The sequence below is a fragment of the Gavia stellata genome, chromosome 2 (genome assembly GCF_030936135.1).
Source record: "Gavia stellata isolate bGavSte3 chromosome 2, bGavSte3.hap2, whole genome shotgun sequence".
Lineage (NCBI taxonomy): Eukaryota > Metazoa > Chordata > Aves > Gaviiformes > Gaviidae > Gavia > Gavia stellata.
Window position 1 is genome coordinate 2,536,780 of NC_082595.1, and position 27,344 is coordinate 2,564,123.

The 27,344-nt window shown below is 49.7% G+C and overlaps 1 protein-coding gene across 1 annotated transcript in view; it reads left to right on the forward strand.

Moving 5' to 3' along the window:
* Positions 1-21,770, forward strand: part of STUM (stum, mechanosensory transduction mediator homolog) — a 44,069-nt gene extending 22,299 nt beyond the window's left edge. The window contains exons 2-4 of the mRNA XM_059835753.1: positions 12,407-12,586; positions 18,784-18,792; positions 21,623-21,770. Coding sequence (XP_059691736.1) covers positions 12,407-12,586; positions 18,784-18,792; positions 21,623-21,657 — 224 coding nt within the window. The 3' untranslated portion in view covers positions 21,658-21,770. The remainder of the gene's footprint in view (positions 1-12,406; positions 12,587-18,783; positions 18,793-21,622) is intronic.
* The last annotated feature ends 5,574 nt before the right edge of the window (positions 21,771-27,344 follow it).

Consider the following 27,344-nt stretch of genomic DNA (forward strand, 5'->3'; position numbering starts at 1 on the left):
TAGATAAGTGCTTCCAGTAGTCTTGCATAGGAGAGCTGAGCCATTTTACTGCTGTCCCTGACCTTATTGTAACCTATTCAACATGAGAATTATAAAAAAGAATGACAGACAGGATGAAAGTACGATAGTTTCCAGTTTTTCTTTGTCTAACGCTTTCTCTGGTACATCTCACTCCATATAAATCTTCTCTAACTTCTGAAGAATGGTGTCCTTGAATCATTGTATAACAGAGGTATTACTTTTCCTATTTCACTCAGAATAATTACGTGCTATATTGTGATGGTGGGAACTCACTTCTTTGATCTCTACAAACAAATGCATATGCATTTTTATCTAATGCTGACCGGTAGCTAGATGGCAGAGACTGGAAATTATTTGGTAAAGGGAAAAATCTGTCCTGTAATGGAAATAAGTGTAAATCAGACGCTATTTCCTGCAAATTGGGAATGCAAGAACTCGTAGAGATGGTGGTGTGCAGAGGGCATTCAGATGACAAGACCACATGTAAAATCCCGCAAGCACACTTACGCGGCCGTGCAGAGGCCCAGACCTTGCTGGACACATCTTAGCTGGCCGAGAGGCATTAACTGTGGATAACCCAGCTCCTGAGCAGGACCCAGTATTCACCTATGGTTCTGACCTGCTCAACTACGCTGTGGTGTTTCCTTCAGCTTTGCTTTCAGACAAAAGAGGACTAGACCCTGCAGAAATTATTATTAATTATTATCCAAGACAATATTTCTTTTACTTTTAAAGACGGACCACACTGATATATAAAGCGCTATTTCCCCTCAGTACAAAGGCATCTCCCCTCAGAGGCTGGCCGAGCTGTTTGATATGAGCACGCGTGCGCTCCGACGGGCAATGTCAAAGGGGCGTGTTGACTTGGGATTCACCTGTTTTGGCGCAAGCAGCAACTCTCAAGCATGCTTCCCACCCGGGAGTACCGATTGCTGAGAATAATTGCACCTGATGCTTAAGAACCAGAACAGCTCTTCAAAAATGAATTGAAAAAAATCACAAAGTGCTCTATGTTCAAGAGCTGTTAGTCACGTAATGGCAAGAGGACATGGCTCTGGGAAAAGAGACTGAGATAGATCAGCTAAGCCTTGCACAGAGTAGGTAAAGTTACTGAAATATTACAGAATAGCTGAGGTTGGAAGAGACTTCTAGAAGTCATTAGTCCTTCCTCCAAGTGGGTTAAGCTAGAGCAGGTTGCTCAGGTCCTTGGCCAGAATACCACGGGATACTTGCTGATGCAGATACAGTGCAATAGCATCCATAATCTCCACATTTTCTGCACCCTAGTAAGAAATCTTCCTTTTAGAAAACTATGCTAGCTGGGCTGAATTCATTTGTCTTGGCTGGTGCTCATATTCACAGAATCTGTAAAGCCGTGGGTCACTCCAGCCTGCTCTATTTATGGAGCCTGCACTAGGGTGATGTCAACATAAGGTACCACAGCTCATTCCTCTGCTGCCAACAAAGACTTGCGTTTGTTGGTCTGCCCAGGGCCTTGCTATGGGGAGCTGAAAAGGCTCTGGAAGGCTCCAGATCCTCTCCCCATCTTCCCTGTAGGAGAAAGACTGTAGACATCAGGTCACTTAGGCGGTGCACTTCACCCCTACAATGACAGCGCCTGCCCTCCTCGCCAAAGAGAGCGTGGGTTGGCTGCAGCCCAGCTCTGCGTCGATCCTTGTCCTCCTCATCTCACACCGCCCTTCTGCAGAATTAGTTGTGTTTGAATCCGCTTTCATCTAAGAAAGAATAGCGCTTTTGTGAAAACTCTCCTATAAAAGCAAGACCTGGTCATTATTTGACTTATGGTAGCACTGAAGAGAACAGCGATACAGCCCCACATGCTAAGTGCATGAGAGATGGTAATTTCCTGGGACAAGGTCTATCCAAATAGAAAAGACACTTGAAAGTAGTGCTGTTAACATCTTAATTACGTTATGCCAACACTACAAGAATAAAGCTACAGGTTCAGAATTATTTAGCAAGCAGCAGGAAAGCCAGGACTGAATTCTGGTCTCCTGGGTGCAAAACCGCACCTCCGGGCTATGGAGCCCAACTCCGGCATGTCCCTTTTAAGTCCCTGCTTAAGATGCTTTGGCTCATAAAATGCATGCAGTGAGTTTTCTGGATAAAAAAAGCCTTTTTGTTAGTCTCCTGCACACTTATCACTGCAGGTGTCTGAACATTTATGTCACAGTTTTGTTTTACATTCCTATACTACATAAAGATAACGTGTACTTTGGGGTGATTTTGGAGGCTGGCGCACTTTATTCCACTTCCATTCCAGCTGTCGTGGTCTGTAGCAAGGACTCTAATTGCTCTGCATCCCCATCTAACTTTCTAATAAGATTAATTCTGTCTTATGTCTCAGTAGTCCCTAACCAACATAATTTGTCTCCCCAGTTAAGGACTCCAGGGTATCGCAGCAAGCTCAGATTCACCGCTCAGCGAATCTTAGAAGTAGTTAATCTATCCTTCCACAAGCAGAGCAAATGCAGTTAGGTCGCTTCAAAGGGCGAAATTAGTTGCGAGGCAGCGATGAGCAAGAGAAGACGAGGAGGCAATGCAGCTGCAGCCCTCGACTGGAACTGCGGCTGCGTGGCGGAACGCAGACGGACAGGGCAGGAGAGAGACCCTTACGCTGCCCTGAGCCTGCTGCTTTCCTTCTGCCGAATTAGAGCACCCCGAGACGGGCGCTTACAGCACTTAATTAACCTGTGGGAGGGCATTGCAAGGAAAACAAGTGAGCTTTTGATCTGGCTTCACCCAGTACAACACCAAGTGCCCTTCTGAGCCCTTACACTAGTGTGGAAGTTGAGCCTCCTGCTCTGTGCCTGACAAGAAAGAGCTTTCCCTGGTACAGACAATTAAGAATAAACTTCAGTTCATCACCATATAATTGGCTAGAGTCTTTGTGAAAGCTCTTCAGATTCCATGGCCTTTTCCTCATTATTTTTCCACTGTTATGCAGCTCATTTCCAGGTGCCTTCAGGAACTGGAGGTACCAAAAAGCTTTCCTTACAGGTTTCATGGCCACTCTGAAATAAGGAGCCCCTCTGCAGATTCAGCTCTTGAAGCTTCCCAGTTTGTAAAGTACGGATGAAAAGCCACATCCAAATTGTTTCAATATCAACAGCAAAAACTGGAGTGGCTCTAAATTTGTTTCTGGATGTACATCAAGAAAACAGAAAATTGATTTCTGCAGGTGCTTGGGAATTCTGAATTAAGATCATAGTCTTAAAAATAAGAGATATTTTAGTGGAAGGTTGTTTCTGTCTCCGTGGTTCCTCTGTCACCTGGATCCCGAGCTCCTGCAGCAGAGCAGAGCAGCCTGGGACCAGAAGAGCCATGGCAAAGCACCCAAGCTGGTGTTCCGGGGTAGCTGGTGGGGGGAGAGGGGAGCGCGGGGTGGAATAAGCACCTGGTTTAATATTAGATAGCATGAATGCAGAAGGTTCTGCGTGGCAGGAGACAGCAGACAGAAACCAGCAGGTAGAGCTGTTTCCACAAAACAGAGCTTTTAAGTCGCTGATAAAGTTACAGAGCAGCAGGAACGTGTCCACTTAGGGCAGCTGAGCTTTTAGCAAAGTGCCCTGTGCTGTAAGCAGCGGTCATGCCTTTTGTTCTCCCTTATGTTTGTTGTTGCGATTGGAAGCCAGTTATGTTATTTCTTTCAATGCTGGCATACTTAATAAGGATGCAAATTAATTAAAATTCTCTCCTCATTCCAGTAGCAAAAAAAAGTAAGCATCAAGCAGAAGCAAGGCTGCAGTGTCTCACTTCTTTTCATAGTGGCACCTCTGGCTAGCAGCAGAACAAGGGACATGTCATTTAGCCTCCCTGGCTCTTCGCTCCCTGTCTGCAATATGCAGACAGCCTGCGGTCTGCTTCATAGCAAATCGCCCAACACTACCGGGGACCCGTATTAGCTTTAACCAAGCCAGTCCAACTGTGAGCAAGAAGCCGGTCAGATTAGTCTGCGCGGAGCTCAAGCTGCCACGCTGCTCGCTGTGCTCCAGGGATGACTCCTTTCCACCCAGGAGAGCATCTCCCTACACCACCACAGCCAGGTATAGTGAGTAGCTATGGTGCAACTTGGACAGCCAGGGATTCTCAAGGGACCCAAACAGGAGCCAGAACAGGTTGGGAAGGAAGATGACTGTTAGTGAGGTACTGGTGTTACAGCGGGAAGAAGTTGGGAATAAGCAACAGATGCGTGTTGTGTTCAGAGAGTTGACCTGCACGTCAGTTAAGTGTGGCAAAGAATTTCTTGGAAATATGGCAAAAGACGATGCTTCTGGTGTAGGTGGACTTATCTTAAGCAATTAATTTTCTGTGACTGCAAATATTGTTTGGTACACCCTTCCCATCTCCTACATCTACGTTTCCATGTAGTAATCCCCCCCCTTTACTTTTGGGAAATTACAAATTTTCCTCAGTGGTTCATACTATTACAAAGCACGATGCAAAATATCAGTGGCAGTTCTGGGATAGCATCTTTTATTTAAAAAAAGGGAAAAAATTAGTTTGGAAGTCAGGCAGGTACAACTTGCAAAAATAATTCAGCAGCAGCCAGTCCTGGCAGGAGTCTGAGGTCTGCTCCGCCACTGTGGATTACACGGTTGGGCCCCACAGCATCGTTCAGCAGAAGCTCTCCAGTCTCAAATATTTCAAGCACACCCTTAATTTTAAGCATCAAGTCGACAGAATTAAACCATAGGACTGGATTGGAAAACTTCACCCAAGGACTGTGGAATGCCTGGCAGTGGAACAAGCTGTACTGCAATCTCACTATTTATGGGTGGCTGCTCTTAAGTGTTCAAAACGTTGCAGTGCTGCAGAGTAAAAATAATGGCGATGGCTCCGCGTATAAATAAAGCTTTAGGAAGTCATTTCACCTTCATGCAGGCCCCCTCCCCGTGTAATTTAAGATTTTGCTGTTTATTTTTAGCCTTGGAAGTCCGTGAAAGTTGGTTGCAGTTTTGAAGCTCGTGTTAGAAAAACTCTGCATTTTCAGAAGAGTTAACTTTCTCTAAAGCATTAAATATGAGAAAAACCTCATTTTTGATGCAAAGGCAATGCGATCTTACTTGCACGTGGGCTGTCTTCTGGAGATGCTACATAAACGCTGTCAAGTCTGTTCTGACCACATGACATAAACCCACTAATAACAAACAGATGCAGAGCAGTAGCTCAGTGCTGGAGCTACAGCAATATATGAGGCAGTTGTAGTCAATGGCATATAAGTCATGGGCATATAATGCTTTGGGACATGCCGGACATTTTTCATGTACGTTGGGAAACCAGAAAGCTCATCCTATATAAAGCCCACCTTCTGCAGACTTGGGAGTTGGAACAAATCCTGTGGAAACAGGAATTGCAAGCACCAGCTCTCACTTGTCAAGCAACTGTATATTTTTGTCCGTAGCGAGGCCAAAAGGACTGGCCAGAGCCAGAATTCACTTTGAACATCCTTCCGATATGGAAGGGGAAAATAAAAACAACATGCTGGCAGAAGCTAAACAAAGCATTTTTAATAGCAGGCCACGGAGGAAAATTCATGAGCTACTCTCCATGGCAACATCTAGGTTCTGTCACGTTTGCTGCCTCCACTCTCTCCTCCTTCCCTTTCTCTTCTCCCTCTCCAACGCTTCGGCTCCTGCTGTTCTTACCCAGGTCCTGCCCACACTGCTGTCCACCAGACCTGGCATTTGCAGGCGATCGCTTTGCCACCAGGTATCTGCACGTCACCAAAGTCCCCCCCACCTTGCAGCGGTGCTTGTTACGCCTGGCCTGTGCACGTGGGATTCAGATTTTCAATTCCAAGAGGTGCTGCCTGGGACCAAGCAAGCCTCCTGTTTTCCAAGCTGTCCACTGCTCCTGCTCTCCTTCCTCCTCAAGTCATTAAAGCCAACTATCCACCCTAGCCCCCTTGCACTGTATTTGGCAGGGGTAGGCTTTCCAGTATCCATACAGACTAAAGGGGAAGGAAGCTTGCCAATGGCTGTTTGATCAAACTTTAGCCTAAAACCCGAACTTCTAAGATGTTGGTCTAACCCACCTTTATTTCTAGAAGAAAACCAGGTAGTTGCACTGAGTCCTGTCTTACTTCCATGGCTGCAATGAGCTACAAGGGGAAGGACGTAGTGGATGTCACCAACACTCAGGTTGCACCTTCTCTTGGGTGGGACACCTCAACCTTGCTGATGCTGCAACCTTGTGTTGCAGTCTTGTCCACTTCTACGTTCTTTATATTTCTAAGGAAACAAGTCCAGCACCCACTAACAGGTGAAGAATTGCTGTCTAAATTACAACCTCCATACCCTGGACTAAGCACTAGCCCCAACCCACAGCAGCAGCACAAATTCTTCAGCCCTCCCAAGCTGCTTGGTCTGAGAAGACCACAGACATTTCAGCTGGATGCTCTGCTCCAGGAGTGCAGCTGTAGTTGGGTGCATCTATTTTCAGAGGTGACTGAGTGGCAAGTGGGTTGGTGTCTTCTGTTGCTTGATTTGGGTGCCCCTGAGGAAATTGGGTGGGAATACGTCTCCTGACAAAGGCGTGCACCTGGCCACAGAGCCAGGCACTTGAGGATGGTTAGCTTCCTCAGGAGCCTCCACACCTCTGCTTTTGCTGCAAACCAGAGAGATTGGCTGCATGCCCCCTGCCCCAAACGCAGCTCTCGGAGGAGGCGGTGGGAAGAAGAGGCACGGTGGAGACCCTGACAAGAGGGATGTGCTTGCAAACTGCACGAGCCACGGTAGTTCACATGCAAGTACATCAAGTGCTCTTCTGGAGCAGCCTTTTCTGTTCAGAGAGCTGCAGACGGCTTGGAAAGAAAGCACACATCTCAGGGGGCTGAGGCGATACACCTGCGCTGGCAGGTTCCCTCTGGTGCAGCTTAAGCCTTAGCAAGTTCCAGCAAGGAGGGAACTGGGGACACTGGTGAGGACTTGTGCTGGCCAGGACGCTTCCAGGGGGTTTTACCTTGTGTCTGTTTACTCAAGCAAAGACACAAACCGTTCTCTGCTTTAGGAAACTTCAGCAGGTAGTCAGCCTGAGTGTTAATGCTTTGCAATTCTGTTGTGTAGCCTATGTCTACCCACGTAAGCGGAGGGAAAAAGGTTTTTGGCATCAGCAGATGCTGCTATAGCCCTTTCTTGGGCAAGTTTTAGTAGTTTCTTTCCCTCATCATAATCCAAAAGGACTACAGCATAGTATATGGATCGATACCAAGGATGAAAGGCCTCCACAACTGAAACAACTCCTTACAGTTCAAACTAGAGCACAAAACTAAATTCAGGACACTTAGGACCCAAGGATATCTTGACCAATAGATATCACGTTCACTGTAATACCGAGGAAACAACTGCAATCTTTATTACCCTTCTTGCACAATTTTTTTTGACTCACACAAGCAAGAACCAGCACATCTCATGAATTTTCAGCACATCCACAATATCTGCCTCATACACCTGCCAACACTGTTTAATGACAGCTAATAATAATTTTACTTAAAAAATTCAAAGGCACATCAGACGTATCCCCACACAGAGCACTCCCCTGACACAATAGAGTTACACAGGTACGTCTCATCCCCACAAAACACACGCTCATTAACTACATCTCCCACCGTTGATCCAACAGCGTGCCTTGCTCCGACAGATGCCTCAAATCCCATTCCCCTCTCCTTCCCATCTTTGCCTGTGCTTACCTGCAGCCGTGCTCCAGCATCACGACACGGTCCTATTTTTCCCCTCTGAGAGCAGGAAAGGAGGCACCATCCCACTGTCTTATTTACTCCCATGTTATAGGGGAACATCTTAAATGACCTCCAGGCTGGGGGGAAGAAGAAGGGGTGTTTCCCAGCCCTGCCCTGGCTCCAGGCTTTTGTAGGGTAGGGAGGGTGACCAGCACAGCTGCTCCACATGCTGCCCCTGAGTGCAGTAATTTGGGCTTCTGCTGTTCCTCCACCTGTAACAGGGCAGCTGATCAGACGTGATTTCCTTGTGGTGCACGGATGCTTTCTGTTGTGAAGTTTCAGACATCTGGCAGGCAGTGGGAAGCCCACTAACAAGTTGTCTGTGTGCTCAAATCACTTACCCTGTGGGCACTGGTGTCTCATCCCCCTCTGCTTTGCGCCCCGGCTCTGACCAGACTCCCACTTCTGATGTTTTTGGGAAGGTACCGTCAGAAGTTTGCTCAGAGCCGGGTCCTACACATGAAACATGCCAAGCTCCACGTCTGACTGAAGCTCTTGCAGGAGTGCCCATGATTGGCTTCCTTGCAAAAAACAGGAGAGAAAAACTTCTCCCACGCAGCTTAAGATATTCCATAGCAGAGGCACCGCTGCAGTCGGATAGCGCGGAAGAGACTGTGCTCAGGACAGGCCCTGGTCTTGACCTCATGTTTTCCTCCACCCAACATGAGTGACTCAAACAGCAGTAAACCAGGAGAGCTCTATCCAGGGTGTGAATTTTTCCTCTAAGAGAAAAAACCAAACCTATTCCTCTCCCATACTATTTTGGCATCCTCTGTGAGGCAAAAACCAGCATGTGATGCTCTTGGGAAGGCCATGGCTGCCAGGGTACCAGCATGAACTGGAGAGGGGACTTCAACCTGTGTGACAATGGACCGGAGAGGAGAGAAGGGGCAAAACCCCCTCCTTCGTCTCTTCCCCTTTACGGTGTTGTCCTACAGATACCACATCCCCTTCGTGTTCGATGGGTTAAACTGATGAAACCAAAAAGCCTCCTGTATTTACTGGGGTGATCTAAAAATACCCCAATTCTGCTGGCAGCAAAAGCAACCACAGGCTCGCAGAGGCTTTCTTCCCTTGCCGAAAACGGCGCGCGGTGCCCTGGCTGGCTGACACCGCCCCAAGTGAGATGGGATGAGTTGAAAGAGCAAGCTCAGCTTCCCATCCCCTCCCAGCCTCGCTGCCGCCTTCACCCTCCGCTCCGCCGCTGCTCCAGAGGGGCAAACCTCAGCTCCCCCCATCCCTCTGCCCAGCCCCTGGTACTTGCTGGCTCCGGCTGCCGGGTGGGCTGTACGGCTCGGCCGGGCGACTGCACCGGGCCCCGATGCTGAACGAACAGACTCGTCAGACAGCGTAGGACATCTCTCCACCACCTCCCCTCTGTCCCCAAATTAATTAAAATTCACCGTATTAATTCACGATTCAGAATAACCCCAGATTTTACTGCATTTTGGGTATTTCTCGTTGGGAAGATACAAGAAATGCCTGATATAATTTACTCGTCTCACGTTATGCCGGCATAGCTGTAGGTGCTTTTCGTTCACACCTGCTTGCAAAATTAGCAGTTTGTGTTTGCTGGTTACACTCACAGCCTGAGCCCTTTTCGGATAGCTGATTGTTTTGGCCAACGTAATCCCAGCTGCGACCGAGTTTAGGATTGCTAGGCTATAGGTGTTCAAGCGTCTGGATGCTCGGTCAGGCAGGGAAATGGTTCGGTGCCCCGGCTCTGACGCAGCCGGGCGGTATCAGCAGATACAGCTGGCTTGCCTTCCTCCTCCTCTCCACCTCTCTGCTTCCAGATGCAAACGCTTCCATATTCGGCAATGTGTAACTACTATGGTTTCTTAAGGGGAAATCGTCTACCTTGACAAATGCATGTAAGACTCTTCCTTTTGCTTCACATTTTAAAGCGTGTGGACTAGAGGAAAAATACTTCCATCCTATGTCTCAAGTCTTGTCTTTAAAAATGCCAACAACAACCTCCCAAAGATTAGCTAATCATAATTAACAAAGAAAATGCACTGGCATTGGAAAATACATTGGCTCCTGTGAGTAGGCAAGTGGCCTGAAGAGGGAATCAGAAGCCAAGGTTGATGAGATTTTAATCCTAGTTTCTGTATCAATTCCCCCATCCAGAGAGCGACACTTAACTGCTCTGTCTGCTCTATTCCCTTCGGAACGGGACTAGACATTAGCTTAGTCACTGTGGTGTTTAGGGGATTAATTAGCTAATTCAGCACCTCACTCCAATGATTTAAAAATCTTAAAAGCTTCACTGGAAGGATTTGAAGCTGTATCTTAAGAATTATTGCTCATTTACAACCTTTTGTTGTAAGACATCTTGGAAGGGTTAAGGGTAAGGCGAGAAGGGAAGATTTTAATTTTCATTTTAAAAAGAGACGTGCATTTCCATTTGGCAAGATTTCGCATCCTGATGGGAAAATGTAAACACCCAGTTTCTGATCTTGCCTCAATCCATATTTAATCTCGGAGAGTGCTGTGGTGTAACTTTGCAGAGAACAGTTCCAGGAAGAGCGGGGGAATATTCCAGGCTTCCTCCTGCTTTGGAGACACTATAAAGGAAGAGAAAGGTGGGTGGAGCGGGGCAGAGATCTCACATAATCCCACCTGAAGGATACAAAAGACGTGGAAGACAAAGCCACGGAGCAAAAGACAAGCCTTTTAACAAGCGACGGGGAGACTTGTACACCATCCTTTGGGATGAAAATGATTTCCCCTTTTCCCCTGTGCAGACCCCTTTGGTTTTTTGGGGGATAAGGGGATGAAACTCCGCGTGTGGAAGCCGAACAGTCAGAAGACGAAGCCTGGGGTGGGGATTTCTCACAGGGGAGAAGGCGCTGCCCCTCTCCCCGCCGGCACTGCTCTGCCGTGGGGCTGCATCCCACCACCCCAGCAGCACTCACCCGCTCTCCGCCGCCGCGGTGCCGCTCCGTGGCTGCTCCGCACCCATTCGGCTTGTGGCAAAGGGAGCGGGTGGGAGTACGAAATCAGATCGAGCCAGCGGTAGGAAGACGAGCGGGGTTTTAGGAGCTGGTGGAGTGAGTGTTAGGGAGATGCTGGAGTTGAAGCCTGCAGAGGATGGTGAGATTAAAAATAGGCTGTAGCCAGCCTTCCCCAGCATTTTGTCGTCTTAACTGCCTGTTCTCCTTGTGACCCACTGAAGGAGAGGCAGCAATGGAAGAGATTATCTCTTCCACCACCCTGGCAGTGCAGGATGAAATGGTATTTTGCTCCTAACCAGACCCTTCTGCTCTCTCTGTCTGGTGAGGTCGTCTGGAAGGGCGTAAACTGAGTGTTTGCTCCCCGTCTTCAGCCAAACCAAGGGACTCCCTCCTTCCCCCAAGTTCAACAAGACACTTCTGTGCATCAGAGTTGAGCTCATTCGTTCGCATCTTACAGGTCGCTTGCAGGCTTCCATCCTTTGAAAGGGAAAAGGGCAATTTTTGTAGAAACCACTGGACATCACGCTGCAGGATTTTTAATTCAAGACATTCATTAAAGAAAGCATTTCCCAGAACTGCATTATCCAGTACAATCCACGTTACACCTTTGTACCCACCTTAGCAATGCTGTATTTATATTAAAAACACCTAAAGACAATTCATAATGATAAGAGGTGTCGAAATGCGTACTCAGATCGGGTGGCTGAACCTCCTGGCCAGCAGCTCGTACATTATAGGGGTCAGAAACAGTTTCTTCTGCTCTTTGCCCATGCTGTGTATTTCTGCACGTTGGTTGTGGGACAGACAAGGCAAGACTCCCCTGAGCTGCGGGTTTCAGCTAGCCATGAGCCCAGGACATCATAAGCTGCGAAATTCAGGAAGAATCTTTGTAAAGGCTGCTGTGGTGTAGTTTTTTTCCCCCAGCTTTGACTTTCATACATCAACAAGATCCTTCATCTGAATTGGTTTAGGAAGTCTGAAGGGTGTTTGCAAGTTTTCTAAGTTGGTCTCAAGCAGAGCCAAGGGCTGCAACACCGGGTCGCCTGGCTCCCACACTGGTTTAGCTCCTTCTGCTTTGTTAAGATACGCTCTCAGGTAACGGTTTGCGACTGGGCAAAGTGTTGTGCAAAGATGCAGTGCCTCGTTACTACCCCTTTTTTTTGGTGTGTGCTCCTTCTAGAGTAGTATTTGTGAATAGTAACAGACTGCCAGACCCGTACAGCTTTCTAGAGCCAGTCCTGCTCTACCTCTGGGTGCAATTTCCCCTTTTAGAGCTTCTGTGTAGTAAACGTTCTCCCCAAGAGAGAGCCACCAGGTAGAGCAAAGGTGGAGTGGTATTTCCACAGACACACAGCACTCCCTTGTAAACTACCTACAGCGCGTAAGTGGTTACTGTTGGGTGGGATGGAAGGAGCCAAAACCCAAAGAGTGTTTTTCCTGTCCTGGTTTTCAAGCGTACGTCTCAGTGTAATTCAATGAGAGACAGTAGCGTGTTTGAGTGAGATGTGGCTGTGCCTCTATTTGTCCTCCTCTTAAGTGTTTCCAGCTTTTCAGCACTGCAGTGGGAGCACAAGAAGTGGGATGCTATGAGAAGTGGGTCTAAGGGAAGGAATTTTGCACAAAGCCACGGCTTTCATTGGGTGTTTTGTTGCTGCTCGCTCCCTAGGAACGTTTGTATCCGCTTTCACCGTGCTGTGCGGAGCCCGGACCGACCTCCCCGACAGGCACATGTGTTGTGTCTTCTGGCTGAACATTGCTGCTGCTCTGATTCAGATCCTGACGGCGATCGTGATGGTTGGCTGGATTATGAGTATATTTTGGGGGATGGACATGGTCATTCTCGCAAGTAAGTACAGCGCACTCACCCCCCCCAACTTGTCCCCTGCTGCTGGGTCCCAGCTAACGCCCCTGCAAGGCATCTCACTGCGCTGTAGGGAAGAAGAGCCACAGGATGGGCTCTGTGAGTCCATGAGAAACACAGCAGGCAGAGGAATTGCTGGGAGGCAGTCAGGATGGGCCCCGTGACACATCTGGAAGAGCCTCCCCACCCACCACGTGGGTTAGGATCTTCCTCTCCCCTTTATAAAATGAAACGTGCAGGAAGGGGTGAGGCCCCTTCTGCCCTGGTTGCATCCACGGGTGTGTTTGAATGAGAAAGTCCTTTATCCCTCACGACTCTGGCTGCATCTCTCCGGTTAGCGAGACCTCCCTGCGAGGCCGGTTCTGCTCCCAGGGAGCACGCAGGGCCAGCTGTCCCCAGAAAATCCCTGGGGACTCTCCCGGACCCTCCCCTTCCTCCCCAGAATCCATTTACCCAAAAGCTTTTTTTCATGTTGCACACTATGTTCTTAGGCTGAGCAGGACTATTTAGCTATTCCTAGAAGGATTTCCCCTACACCCTTTAATATGCCTCCAAAACATTAGCCTAGGGGAAGAAAAGAGGAATCCTTTTTTAATCATATATAATTTAGATCACTCCGTTAGTTAACTATGTATTACTAATCTAGAACACAAGCTCTGTAACTTTATCTGCTAAAGACTTTTACTGGTGCAAAACGGAGTACCATATCGCAGAGAATAAAGGTGAGAGCCTCACCTTGCAACTCATGCTGCTGATCGCATCTGCAAGACCCCACCGCCTTCCCAAAGGCTGGCAGAGGCTGGTGGGCATTGCCCCAAACCAAACAGATCTGAGATCCTTCAGGCTGGCGGGGCAGGCAGTTCCCAAAGCAAGTGCTTCTCCCAGAGAACATCTTACCAGCAGCTTTTGCTTTTTGGTTTGAAGGGGCTGCGCTTGGTCATCTCTGCTGATGACATCTGTGGCTGCATGACAGAGGAGGAGAGAGGATCTCAGGAAATTGCTAGGCACCTGCTTAAAGATGAAATGGATGAAACTGAAAAAAAAACAGCAGGAAACCAGTGCACATCTTCAGCTGCCAAACCCAGGGGTTAAACCCTCTCACCAAACCACCTGCTAATTTCCGAGCCAGCTTCAATTTACAGGCTGAGTTAAGGGCCATCCCCACGCAGAGCAAATGATGGTTATTAAAAACCTGAACATAAGCAAGGCAAAAGGCTTTCCTCAGGACGAAGGCAGCACTGCCCTTCGTTTTTTCCCTCCAAACCACCCACCAAGTTTCCTCTCAGATGTACCCGCAGAGCAGGGGTAGCCCAAGTTATTTCTGAGGATAACTGGTGAATCGGTGTACATCTGTGACGTGTCTTTAAGAACCTGCCCAACTTGTCTGTAATCCCATAATTACGTGTTCATAATCATAAGCTCTTCTGCTATTCCTCTGCTGGACAGCCTCCGTGTGCGGTTTGCTGTCTGGCCAGACCCAGTTCTGCAGTCGTGCGGAGAGGCAGGAAAGCATCTGTCCCGACAAAGAGCTACAGCTGAAACCGTGACTTGTTTTTCTCCGTAGTCCTGTTCATGTATGTCCTCCAGGTAGAGGGGCTGGGGCTCAGGAGGGTCTTGCTGGTTTGGCTGTTGAGGAAAACCATACAGCTTGAACGTATCGCCCCAAAGCTCTTCCCCACACTGGGCTGGACCCCACCAGTTTGGGAGGCAGAGGGTGGGTGAGCAGCGTGTGGCGGCGATGCTCAGGCCAAGAGGTCCCTGAGCACAGCAACAGCATCTCACCCCGGTCCCTTCGGTGGCACTAGAGAAGGGTAAGAGGAGTCAACGCGTTTTATGTTAACCAGCTGTATATAATCCGACAAGTTGCAGCCCTTGGCAGTTTCTTGCCATCTCATTAAGGAGCTGGGTTTTAAGCTTACTTACAATGCAGAGAAAATAATGGCTAAATAAAGCAGCTCTTGGTCAATAGAGAAGGAAAGAAAAAACTCATTTTCCAATAAAAACAAAGAACAGAGTGATCAACTGCTCCCAGCTGGGTCAAACGGCCCTGTCAGACCCAAAATGGTTTGTTTTTTCATGTTTTGTTTTAATGTTTAAAAAAAAAAGGGTAATAAAAATGAAACAATGTTTCAAATGCAAGAAATAAGACATTTCATTTAAAAACACTGCCAGGAAACATTTTGCTTTGGTTGAGGTTTGTTTGTGCGCAAACAGAAACGATTTGAGGCACTGGACAGAAATTGTACACCGTTGCAACTCAACTCTCCCGTTAGATGGGGAAGAGCCAAAAAATATGAAACCACTGCCCACCTCTAATCTTCCTTGCCATGTAATGGCTGTTTCCGTGCTTCCCCCCAAGGATGCCATAGGATTTTCATGGGCTAAAGCAGGGCAGAGCCTGCAGCGAGGAGAAGGACAGGAAGCAGCCGGGGCTCCGGGACTCTGCTCCGGCTTTCCCTGAGGGATGAGTACCTCACTCCCTGGGTCAGGGCCTGCCTGTATATTAGCTGGTAGCGAGCTGGGTGGGAGTTAGGGAGGCTCGCTGCAGTTTTTCACCTTCTAGGGATCTGGACAGGCTGGATGGATGGGCCCAGGCCAGTTGTATGAGGTTCAACAAGGCCAAGTGCCGGGTCCTGCACTTGGGTTACAACAACCCCAGGCAACGCTACAGGCTTGGGGACGAGTGGCTGGAAAGCTGCCCCGCAGAAAAGGACCTGGGGGTGTTGGTTGACAGCCGGCTGAAGATGAGCCAGCAGTGTGCCAGGGTGGCCAAGAAGGCCAACAGCATCCTGGCCTGTATCAGAAACAGTGTGGCCAGCAGGAGTAGGGAGGGGATCGTGCTCCTGTACTCGGCGCTGGTGAGGCCGCACCTCGAATACTGTGTTCAGTTTTGGGCCCCTCACTCCAAGAAGGACATTGAGGTGCTGGAGCGTGTCCAGAGAAGGGCGACGAAGCTGGTGAGGGGTCTGGAGCACAAGTCTGATGAGGAGCGTCTGAGGGAGCTGGGGTTGTTCAGTCTGGAGAAGAGGAGGCTGAGGGGAGACCTCATCGCTCTCTACAACTGCCTGAAAGGGGGTTGTGGTGAGGTGGGTGTTGGTCTCTTCTCCCAAGTGACTAGCGATAGGAAGGAAAGATAGGAAGAAATGGCCTCAAGTTGCGCGAGGGGAGGTTCAGGCTGGATATTAGGAAAAATTTCTTTCCTGAGAGAGTGGTGAGACACTGGAATAAACTGCCCAGGGAGGTGGTGGAGTCACCATCACTGGAGGTATTTAAAAGACATGTGGATGTGGCATCGCAGGACATGGTTTAGTGGCGGACTTGGCAGTGTTAGGTTTATGGTTGGACTTGATGATCTTAAAGGTCTTTTCCAACCCAAACGATTCTATGATTCCGTGATTTTGTGAGTGGCGGCGGCAGTCGGCCATCCCTCCTGACTTTCAGGTACTGACACTGTCTCCCTCAGTGTTCCTACCAGCAAGCCAGGGAGACCCAACGGCCTGAGTGAAAACTGTTGAGAACTGTTCTCTAAATGCATTTTCCTGAACTGGAAAGATCTCATGAGAGCTGTTTTGAAAAGTCCCTCCCGAATCCAGCTCTGTTCAGTATTTTCATTCATGGCTCGATGATGGACCGGAGAAGGGGCTTACTAGGCACGGGTGGCTGCAAGGATGGCAGGCACAGCGAGGGCAGCGTCTGGATTCCAGCAAATCGAAGAAACGGTCTGAAAAAATAAATAAATGCTGCTCGGTAGAGACAAGTCCAAGACACTAAGGAAGGATTAATCAACTGCATAAACACACGCTAGGGAGCAACTCGTTTTTCAGAGAAGGATGCGGTGGCTGCAGTGAGTCACAAGCTGCACAGGAGTACGTTGCTGCGGAGGGAACAAACACTGTCCAGGCAGGTAGGAGCAGAGCCTGTAGGACATAAACCGGTCCCCTCACCTTTCTGAGCACACGTAAAGCTGCGGCGAGGCTTGTGGCCAGCTTTGCAGGCTATACTTCATGTGGACAACCCGGAGAGAGTCCAGAGGACCATGAGAGGGCAGGGAACGAAGAGGTTCAGCAGGCTAGTAAATGTGACAGGGCAGCAGTTTAGCCTGAGAGAGACTTAAATAACAGCAGGAAAGATCTGTGTAGAAATTAGGAGACATTTTCCCTCCCATTAAGGTCAAAATGCTGAAGAGGTGTCATGGCAGCATCTGCCCTTTCTCTCACCGGAGGAGCCCAAAAGCGGGTAGACCCATCTCTGTCAGGAGCAAGGTGGGACACGGGAAGAGACTGACTGACCTCAGGGGGTCCCGTCCAGCCCTCATCTCCTCTCAGGTGCCCTTTAGCAGGATATATCCCAGAAGGAAGATTAATTGAACGCCATTTTGCTGTCACACTTCATTACTTTTGGCAGTGCAATGGCATGGGGCATTTTCTTTGCTAATTTAAACGAATTGCCAGCTGGCCCCATTAAACGCCATGGATGTCTTCTTTAAGCAGCCATATGGCTTTGGGAACTGTCCTTTGCTTTACCTGCTGTCTGAAGGCAAAGGCAGATTAAAAGGAAGCACCTAATTCTTTTGCAAAAAAAACCCAACCCAGACTCTGGACTCTCCACTGCCGGCTGCAAGTATCCAGCTGCCCTTGGTGGGCAGCGCTGCCTCTCCGGGCTCTCCTCGAACCCCTCGTCACGGCTGTGGGGACAAGCCACGGAGCTGAGGCAAAACAGAGCTAAGTAGATGGCCCAGGCCAACTGGAAAATGAGCCTCCTAAGGCTTTCTGGGCAAGTTTCCCTCTGCTAAATGCACACCTTGTCCCCAGCCCACGTCTTCATTGGCGCACGGTGCAGAACGAACGCAGAGGAACGGCCTTTCCAGGAACTCCCTAGCTGCTCAGAGCTCATTATAAAAGGTTTTGTGCCACTTCTTGACAGAAAGCCCACAAAAATCACTATACTAATGTCACACTGAGATGACACAGGGGACAGAAGTCAGGGACTGTTTCTCCAGGCGTTGTTTCGCCTCTAATGAACGCAGCCAAGAAGTCAAGCCCGGTTTCTGAAGGAAGCCCTCGCTCAGCTTCTGGCCTCGGAATTAACGACTTGCACGGCGGCGGCTATGAACGAGCAAAGGTGCCATCGCTTGTGGTTTCACAGGACGGGGACTCCTGCTGCAGCCCCTGCTTCTGCAGCGGGCTGCTGACTCTCAGGGACTGATTGCCAGCCAGCAGCAAGGAATTACCTGTAATCATGCTGTCCGCTTGTCACTCCTTTGCTAATTACAGCCCTCAGACCTTGCCAGAAGCAGCAGCGGATGATTGCGTGGTTACCGTATGCTCGGGCTCCGAAGGACTTTGGAAAGCATCCCCGAGCCTCTCTTCTCCACAGGACCCCTGCTAGGGCAGGTAACGCAGCCGCCCTGGGAAGGAGAGAGAGCAGAAAGCTTTTGAGAGACTCAGAAGACAAGAACATCCCAAAACAGCTGGTAACCCTGCATGAGGTGAAGGCAATTCTGAGGACAAATTGCCCATTTAGACCAATTATGGGGTTTTTTAAATCTAAATAGAGCCATCACCCAAACGATGCCTAAGGAAAGTAGGTAAAATAACCTCTTTTGCAGTTTGGTAGGGTAAGTTCTTAAGATATTGTACAAGCATTAAATACCCCCAGGGTTTGCAGCACCCAGCCAGGCTGAGGCACACAGCAGTTGTGAGTTAGGTGAGCCGTCAGGTGTAGTTTTCCGAGCTCTCGGACTGTGAACGGCATGGCATGTGCCATCTGGTACACCGTAACGTCCTCTTTGCCACCTGCCTTCAGCAGTTCCCCTTCGGTCAAACCCATGAAATAGCAATGTCATGGAGGAAGGTATTTGTGGGAGCATCGCTCAGAGGTGTTAGTCCATCCAGCTTGTCCAGCTCAGGGACGGGGAGCTGGAAAGTCGATGAAGATTCCCCCACCCTTTTTAAACAAGAGCCCCAAATGAAAGAGTCCCCTTCAAGTACAGGGATTTCAAATAATGTTTAGCCCTGGTGTGAATGTCTGATGGTAGAGCAGCTGTTCTCTGTTTACTCTGCAGCCCCAATTTATTCGTTCTTTGCTGGTTCTCCATGTGTTTCGGATATATTGTCTACAGTTACATTTCTCCCTCTCTCTTTCTTTCATGTTCCTTTGCCTCCTTTTGTTCACCATCAAAGTTTCACAAGGTAAGTTTGTTTCTGTTCTTCCTCCTTCTCACACCCCACGGCAGCTCCCCACGGAGAGCAGCGAGCGCTTGGCCGGGGCGAGCTGTTTAGGATTCGCTTTGGCCGGTGCTGCTCGCTCCCAGCCCGAGTCCAGCCATGTGCCTCTATGTGTGTGTGTCTGCCTGTCTCTGTGTCTGTCCTGTGGCCGCACAGCCCCGGGGACGCGTTCTCCAGCCAGCGTTGCAATGCCCCTTGGACTGCCCCAAGGGCACCCTCGGAGCAGGGCAGGGACCCGTTTCAGCCTCAAGAGCATCCTGAGGCCACCCTCTGCATGAACCCAGTCCCAGTAGGACAGCCTCTGCACAGACTGGTTTCTTTTTTGCCCGAATCTTACTTGCAATGATTTACAGAAGAAGTGCAATTTCAAGCAAACTTGATTAAATCAGTGATTTTGTGCACAGGTAACTCAGACCAACTTAACCTTGATCCTAGAGCTGTCTGCTTTACAGAACTGCACCTTTAACTGTATTGCAGGCACACTAGTGTAAAGCTGCTTCATGCAGAATAGCTATTCCTATGCAAGAAATGCAATAACTATTACATAGTTTATATACGAAAATAAGTGAAGTGTGAAGTATTTTAATAAAGTTCAGCATAGAACAGGTCATCTTTTGGCTTACTTTGGTCATGTAAAGAGAGATAGAGGCTCAGCCACTGTAACAGGCTTCCAGCCAGCTTCAAAACTCATAGCAGGACTGAAAGAATTTCTATTGTATCTTAATAAAAGGCGTAACTACGCAAGCAAGTTACTGTAAGCATAACTTAGCTTGCTTACTTTAGCTAAGGATTTATGGCATGCCCCAACTCTCTGGTCCATGTGGTCAGCTGGCTTTTTTTTCCCCCCCGCTGTGCTCCCTAAGCAAATTAAACCAATGCCATAGACAAGTCCATATTATAGGTTTCCAACCAGCTCATCTTGCCTCCAGAGTCGACTCACACTTAGAACATAAATGCATAAGAAATCATCATTTTCCCCCCTTAGAAAAAGCTCTTTGAAAGAGGTAAGAGTCTTTCTGTTCAGCTGCACACGATGGGCAGCAATGCAGTGCAGGGTAACACGTGCTGATAAGCGTGATTAATCGCCTCCTCTATTCCTTGTGCTTGTTTAGCTGCAGGAGATCCAGACTGCCAAGGCAGAGGCATGCATGGATTTTTTCCAGAGTACAGCAAAGTTTATTTGCCAGGGCCAATTCTTAGTTCAGCAAGAAGTCCCTTAGAGATAGGGATTGTGGCACTTACTGGTATTTTGTGTTCAGCTTTAAGGGAGTTAACAAAAGCCTGATATACGAGTTGGAAAGAAATATTAAAAGCATCAATGGAAAGGTATTTGAAGAGTTAAACATTCTTCTGAGACGTGAAATTTCAGACTCATTTGAAATGCAAAAATGTAAAAATGACAGGCTACTTAAGGTATTTAAACAAAGAGAAAACACATCTGGATTTTTAAAAGGTTTCTAGTTGAAAGATCTTCAGTATTGCAGGCAGTGCGGGTAAGGATGGTTTGGTTGCTAAAAAGGAGATCTTTTGTGTTGATACTATCGTAATAACAATCCCAGCTTCTCTTAAAAAGAAAGTAGGTAAAGCTTCTGGTGCAGTCATTGCGACCACCTAGGAACATGGTTAAAAAAAACAGTATTTTTCTTGTTATCCTGTGCCAGCACAAGAGCTGCTGATGCTCTCCTATTGCCCTTCCCTGTCCTAGCCCCTGGGGGGAAGGAGCCCTCCCCTGTGGGATTTGCAGCCTCCCCTCAACCACTACGTATTGTATAGCAAATAAAGTGGGGCCCCGGTCCCCCGAGGAGCTATGACAAGCAGCGGGACAGGCTGCTTTAGCTGCAACACAGAGCCCCACCATCCCAGGGGCTTTGCTGCCTTGGTTGGGAGGTGCATCAAACCTCCTGGCCAGGGCAAGAGGAGAGGGGTTGGAAGAGGAGGGATCTGGGCAGTTTCCCAGTGCAATTGGTTTTGCTGCTGAAAAGCTCTGTTTTCTCCAGTCCCACCAGACAGCTGCTGTGCCCCGGCGAAAAGCACCTGTAATTCTGCTGGGCTGGAGCCAAGCAAGCTCATAACAAGGTGGTGAGCATATCATTAGGAAAAGGGCCCATAGAGGCATCCCGAGGTCTGTGTTTGCACTCTGACACATCAGCCTGTGATTAAGGGTGTCCCTCTTCTCCTCCAAGAGATGTTCGTTCACCTCTGCAAACCGCAGTGCAAATTGGTTGCTGCTGGAGAGCTCTGTTAGCAAAAGCCAGCCTGGGAACAAAAAGGTGGCTAGAGGAAACCAGCCTCCTACCTGGCAGTCCTCCGGAAGGACGAGGTTCAGACGTAGATCGCAAGTAGAGATGCGAGTGTGTTGGATGCACAACCGGCAAGCTGGTAGTTCAGTGCTTGGGAACAGCAGTGTCCCTGGAGCAGCGTATAAGGGCATATATTTCCTCTGCACTGCAGAAGAACGCTGGTGGCCGCAGGTACTTACTGCGCCTTTATAACCTCTTGGAGCAGACGTGCCTCTGCCCATGCTGGGGCCGGCAGCCGCATCGCCGTGCCCGGGAAGGTGGTTGCAGCCCGTGGTTGTACGGGGCAAGCGTTGGCTAAAGAAGGCAGGGCGGCTCGCTGGGCTCAGCCTGCCCCAGGGCAGCGCGGCAGCAAGGGGGGGACGTGGCAGCCCCCCCTATTCTCCCACGTGGTTTGCCACTCTTGGTAAACCAGGCTTGTGGCTCGCTTGAGCCTCACCGAGGGTTCTCGTTAGGAATTAATACTAATCATGTTCCCTTCCCCTCCCTCCTCACAGGCTACAAGGAACAGGGGATCCCACAGCAGCTGTAGTGGCTGGGACAAGTGTGGTCAGAGAAACACGGCGAGAGATTTCCTTTGGCAGCTGTGGGCCACGGACGTTTTCATTACCCTTTGTCTTTCTTCTTCCTTTTGTTTTGTTTCCTTCTGTTTGAACCCGGTTCATCTGACCGTCCAGCGGAGCGGAGGTGCAGAGCAGCCGACGGAGACTTGCACTGATCCCATTGAGCAGCGGAGATGGGGCGAGCGTGGCGTGGGTTAGGACTGGCCCTGGCCAACACATGGTGGGCAGCCGATGAGGAAGAGGAGGGTGCTGGGAGAAGAAGACACCCCTGGCAAAGGTGGCACTGGGGCAGGCAGCTGAGCCAGGGGGGCAGGAGATGCTGCTTTCTCTCTCCTCCCAGGGGGAAGTAGCTGAAGACATTTTGCCTCCTTTTTACGCTCACCGCTAAAGGAAACCGGCTGTGAACATCAAATGCCAAGGAGCTATTAATAGATACATGTACAGTATGTAAAAGCAGACCAGTGGTACTTTTTCCCCCCACCCTTGGAGTCCATCCTTGACTGCTTCACAGTAGCAGAGGGCTCAGCCCAACCTCCTCTGCTGTCTGTATATACGATGCTCAGTGAAGCTCTGTCACAGAATCACAACGGTTGGAAAAGACCTGTAAGACCATCAAGTCCAACCATCAATTTTGCCATAGTGTTCCTTGCAGATGTCTTGAGAAACGTGCTTGCTGTAAATCGTATTGTACTGCTGAACTGACTGGGGCCATCCCTTGCTTTCAGCCACTGGCACCATGCGAAGACCAGACCTCCCGCCGGCTCCTGGGGAGACTTTATCTAGCAAGGGACCGGTGCCCCACAGCGCCTTGCCTCTAGGGTGGTGGACGCAGCCATGTGCTGTCAAAAGCTATTAGTGTAAAACAATACTGGGGGAGCCAAAAAAACCCTCAAAAAAATGCGGCTTTTCCTCCCCTCCTCCTGAAAAGACCTTGCTGGAAGCGTCTCCATGCTTTGGAAATGGATCCCCTTACAGCGCAGCGTGTGCTCCCGGCTGAAGCAGCATCCCTGCTCCGCTTCCCAGGGGTAAGTGCCCAGAGCTCAAGGATCACGACCTGGTGCTAACCAGGTGCTCAGTAGCAGTTGTGGTTTGAAGGCCCATGGCCAAATGGGGTAGGGCTGTGTTTTCGTGGTTTGAACGCACAATGGGCAGAGCTAAATTGGGCATCCAGGCAGAGCCATCCCTCCGATCCTGGCTGGTGTTTTGGCAGGGTGAGAAGAGCTCAGCCCCGGGGGGGTGGGAGGAACAGGACCTGGTGGCAGGACCTGCCTGCTTTTCCACTCCTAAAAGGTGGCAGGAGGAACCCTGCAGAAAGAGGGCAAAACAGGGCTTGTGCTCTGGTCCGGGGAGGGTCCTCCCAGTGAGAGGAGCTTCCAAAACTGGGAGCCATCCACGTGTGACAGAGCTGAGCCCTGCTTCCAGCCATTGCTCCTGCAGAGATGCAGCCGGTGGGCAAGAGGACAGAAGCAAACCCCACTGCCCTACAAGCTCCTGGCCTCTCCTAGCACGATGGTTTGCTTTTAAGACAGGTTTTCATTTTTCACCCAGAGCAGATCCTCTATGTTAAATACCTCCCATTGCAAAGAGAGTTGAGGTGTCAAACAGCAGCAAGTGCCCCTGAAGATGTGTCCCCTTGCCTGATCATCTGCAGGCAGAAAGTGCAGACCACCCGGCTGTTCTCCATGTGCTTAACCCTCAGAGGCGTTGTAGGGGTACACCAAGCAGGACAGCCGCCCGCCGGGCACTTGTCGGTGATCCCCCCAGAGAGCCGGGGGGTAGGAAGCTCCTTTAGTGTTTAGACCAGAGGGAAACGTGGCTTAACCTCCCCACAGCTCCAGGTGCTCTCCTGATAGCCGGAGACCAGCTGCCTTTAAGGCAGGACCTTTCCTCCAGGAAAGTTTCCTACCTGCCCAATGCCCACGCTCCGCTGTGAGCCCACAGCCTGTGGAAAGCAGGCACCAACGCCTCACTGTGCTTCTCCCAGCGCAGGACATCCTTCAGGGATAACGATAAAGCGTAATCCACGGTCCCAGCTAACTTGTGGTGGAACAGGACCGGTCCAAACCACGTGCGTTTGGCCAGCTCAGGCATCAAGAGCTGATGACAAACTTTCTTCACCCCACCCTTCGTTGGCTGTGCGGTATCAAAAGCTTTGTGCTGCCTGAACAGGAAAAATGGGTGAGCCAGGAACCTTCGGAGCACCAGCCTTCTCTGCAAGCCAGGAGACTGCTGGCTCGAGCACTTCCCCTGCTCTCAGCAGCCTTAAGCGGAAGAGCAAAGGGGACCCATATAATAAGGATGCAAATTTGTAACACAAACAACTCATCGTCTATTCTACCAAGCCAGACTTCAGCTAGGGCAGTGTATTTTGCAGACATTCCCTTTGTGCATGCACAAGTACTACCTGGTGTTTGAGCATGGCGTGCCCGAGCCAACGCACTCAGCTAAACGCCTGCAAAACTGCACAAGCCCCACTGAGCGCATGTCCTACAGTGCCTGTAGTCTATAGGAGACGTGTTTAAACTGGCTCTTTGGCACATGGTTAGTAAGAGGAGACAAAACAAATCAACATGAAAAGGATTTGTGAAAGACCCTTCAGATTAAGTTTAAAGCAGTATTTCACAGGTCCTGGCCAAATATTAACAGTAACCCCCTGCATCTGTAGATGCTAGGCAGACATCGCTATCCCTGTGGTACAGCTGAGAAACAGCAGCATGCAGCGAGGTTAAAGTACCTGACTCCAAAGCAAACCCACGGCAGAACCAGAGGAATAACTCAGGCTGCATTTCTCTTGCCTCGTACCCTAAGCAGCGGCTCGTACTGCTGTGCTGGCCAGCCAGAAACGGGTATTTAGCAACTACCCTTATCCCAACGGGGCTGCTGAGCTCAGATTTTTGGGCTGCTCCACAGCAAGCAACGATCCGTAACATGGTGCAGACAGGAAAGCTGCTCATTTGTAATTTTAGAGCAAGATAAATAAAAAACCATCATCTTTTAGAGAGACGCAAGCACGGGCACCGGTGAAGCAGATTTCTTTGGAAGACAAGTCGGTGCTTCTTGTTAACCCAGGGCTGGAGGTGCTCAAGAGGAAAAGCAGCGCAGTTATCCTGCCACGAGATTGTGCTGCAGCGAGGCATGGTTACCTGGCTTTGCCGAGGAGAGGCTTGCAAGACAGCAGCACTTTGAAAAAAATCAACTCCTCTTAGGTCAGTGGTGGAAGGATGAACCCAAGAGCCAACTGACATGTGTTAAAGCCAAGGGATGAGCTCCTCAAGATTACCGGTGCCACAGCAATCACCAAAAGGATTTCTGCTCATGAAGTTCAACAATTTCAACTCTCTTGGACCATTTCTACCAGAAGGACCAGTTAAGAGGGTGGCTGCTCGGTGAGCTGTGCTGTAGCATCTGCAGCTCTGTGGCTTGCAGGACTGTACGCATGTTACAGAATTGAGCTTCGGCATTTACTACGAGACAGAGAAACTCTGCTCCTTCATTTCCCACCTGGGAAAATAGGATCCTAACCAGGAGCGAACAGGGCATCAGTAGCACAGCTGGAAAAAACCTTCACAAGCTACTGCTGCAATTGGTGGGAACTCTTTTTTTGAGGTTTATAACTTAGTCATTAAGCCGCCCAAGCAATTTGCCAGCTCAGCTGCAGTGAGCACTGCACAGGAGAGGGATTTATCGTTTACTTTCAGGTTTTGCTCTATAGAAGTTTTTCTTATTTTTGACCTCTCGAATTGGTGAAGCCAGGAAAACAGCCAATGCACCACTACAGAGGCTCCGAAATCTGTCAAACAGACACCCAGGACAAACAGCCTTATTTCTGCCTGCCGTGGGGATTTCCTTAATTGATTTTAATTAGCGCCAGACAAATTCCCACTGTCTGCTTTAGGACAGGAGCAACTTTATAGATTGGCCTTGCTACCAGCGAGCAAGCACCAAATTGCATTTTCCCCAAAGCTGCCCCGCTGCAGTAATAATGACCAAAACCTCTGCTTTTTTCCAACAGTCCTGATTAAAACCAGCATCCCCAAGCTCCCCCGCGCCCAAGCGTGAACAGCAGCATGCTCTTGGGCAACGGCGAGCCCCTGAGCCTGGTTTCGGGTCTCCCCGTGGCAGGTAGCGGGGAGAGATGGGCTGCAGCGAGCTCGGAGGCTGAGCCGCAGGGCAGGGCTGGGGAAGCCGGAGGTGGCAAAAGGGATTTCAAGCCTTAGCGGTCACAAGGTGGGGGGAGCTGCTCAATCCTGTCTTTAACATCACCCTCCCCACACCACAACTTGGTTTTCCTCCTCTCTAAGAGAGCAGAGCTTTGTGCCAGGGACCGACCAGGCAGAACCCATCCTCTCAAGGGGCTCCTGGGGAGCCCGTGGCGGGGAAGCTGGCAGCAAGCTGAAGGTACGAGCAGTGTGCCCACAACTCACGCACTGGTGAGAAGAGCCACGCAGTGAAGATGCAGGTATGAGTGCTAATTTGGCACTTTCCACCCCATCAGCAACGCTTGTCTTTCTCTTTAGGGCCAAATTAATCACCCAGCGCCTTTACATCTCTTTCCGGAGCACTGCAGAGGGAGGCCAACCACTCTGGGATGCCCACCGACACCGGGGCTGGATAACTCGCCTCCTGCTCGCAGGAGCCGTGCCACGCCATCCCGCTAGCGCCCGCTGTGCCGCCGCCGCCAACCGACCCCTGCCTCCTCGCCGGCGCAGCTAGAGGTTGCAACCAGCAAACGCTTGACCTGGTCGAAGGTGCGTGGCACCAGACTATCCCGATATCATCTTCTGCTTGATAAATATAGATGTTTTAGATGCAAGTTTTACAGCTAAAGAGCTATAGTAGGTAATGAAGAATAAACGCAATTGCTTCACCCCCATCTGCCAGCGACACAGTATTTTCTGCTGCTCTTTCCCAATTGTGAAAACCAGGTTTCTCAAAAAAAAAGGGCTTTAATGAAATAGTTCCTTGGTACTTGAACCCAGCTGGGCTGAAGAGCTGATTTACTACTCTGTGGAAAGCAATTCCAGGTAGGAACGAAACCAAATGTCTTCTTGAAATTCGTGGCCAGTCATAAACCAATTTCATTCTGGGTCAACTCAACCATTTCAATGTAGAGCACGTTAACATTTTTTTCTAAGTTCGTTGGTGTTGCCAAATCTGTACTTACCATGGAAAAGGTGCTATAGCAGACTGTCCCCACCCTCCCAGCCCTTTGCCCGCCTGACTGTACTTGCCACAGGGGATTGGCATCACTCTCGGCTGCCGCACGTGTGCTCGGCAATCGCAGCCGGAAAGGTCAGCGGAGCTTTGTGCCAGGACCGGCTTCAGCATGCAGCCGTGCAGTAGGAGTGTTAGACACGCAAGGTGCCTCCATCTGCGCCGCATCCTGCGCTTCCTGAGACCAAGCTGCATGTTCATCCCTACGTGCAGCGACTGTCACACATTTTGTTAAAGACCTTTCAGTTCTGCTGGAAACCACCCCTTGTTGTAGTCTCGCCGTGATGGCCAGGGTATTGTGCCGAGCTCTGTGGTCAGGACACGGAAGAGTCACAGTCTCGTTATTCTTCAGGGGGCTGTTTTATTCCACCCTTCATTGCCTCCTGCTTGTCTTGGGGTGACCCTGCAGTTCACATATATGCATACACTCCAGCCAGAGTGT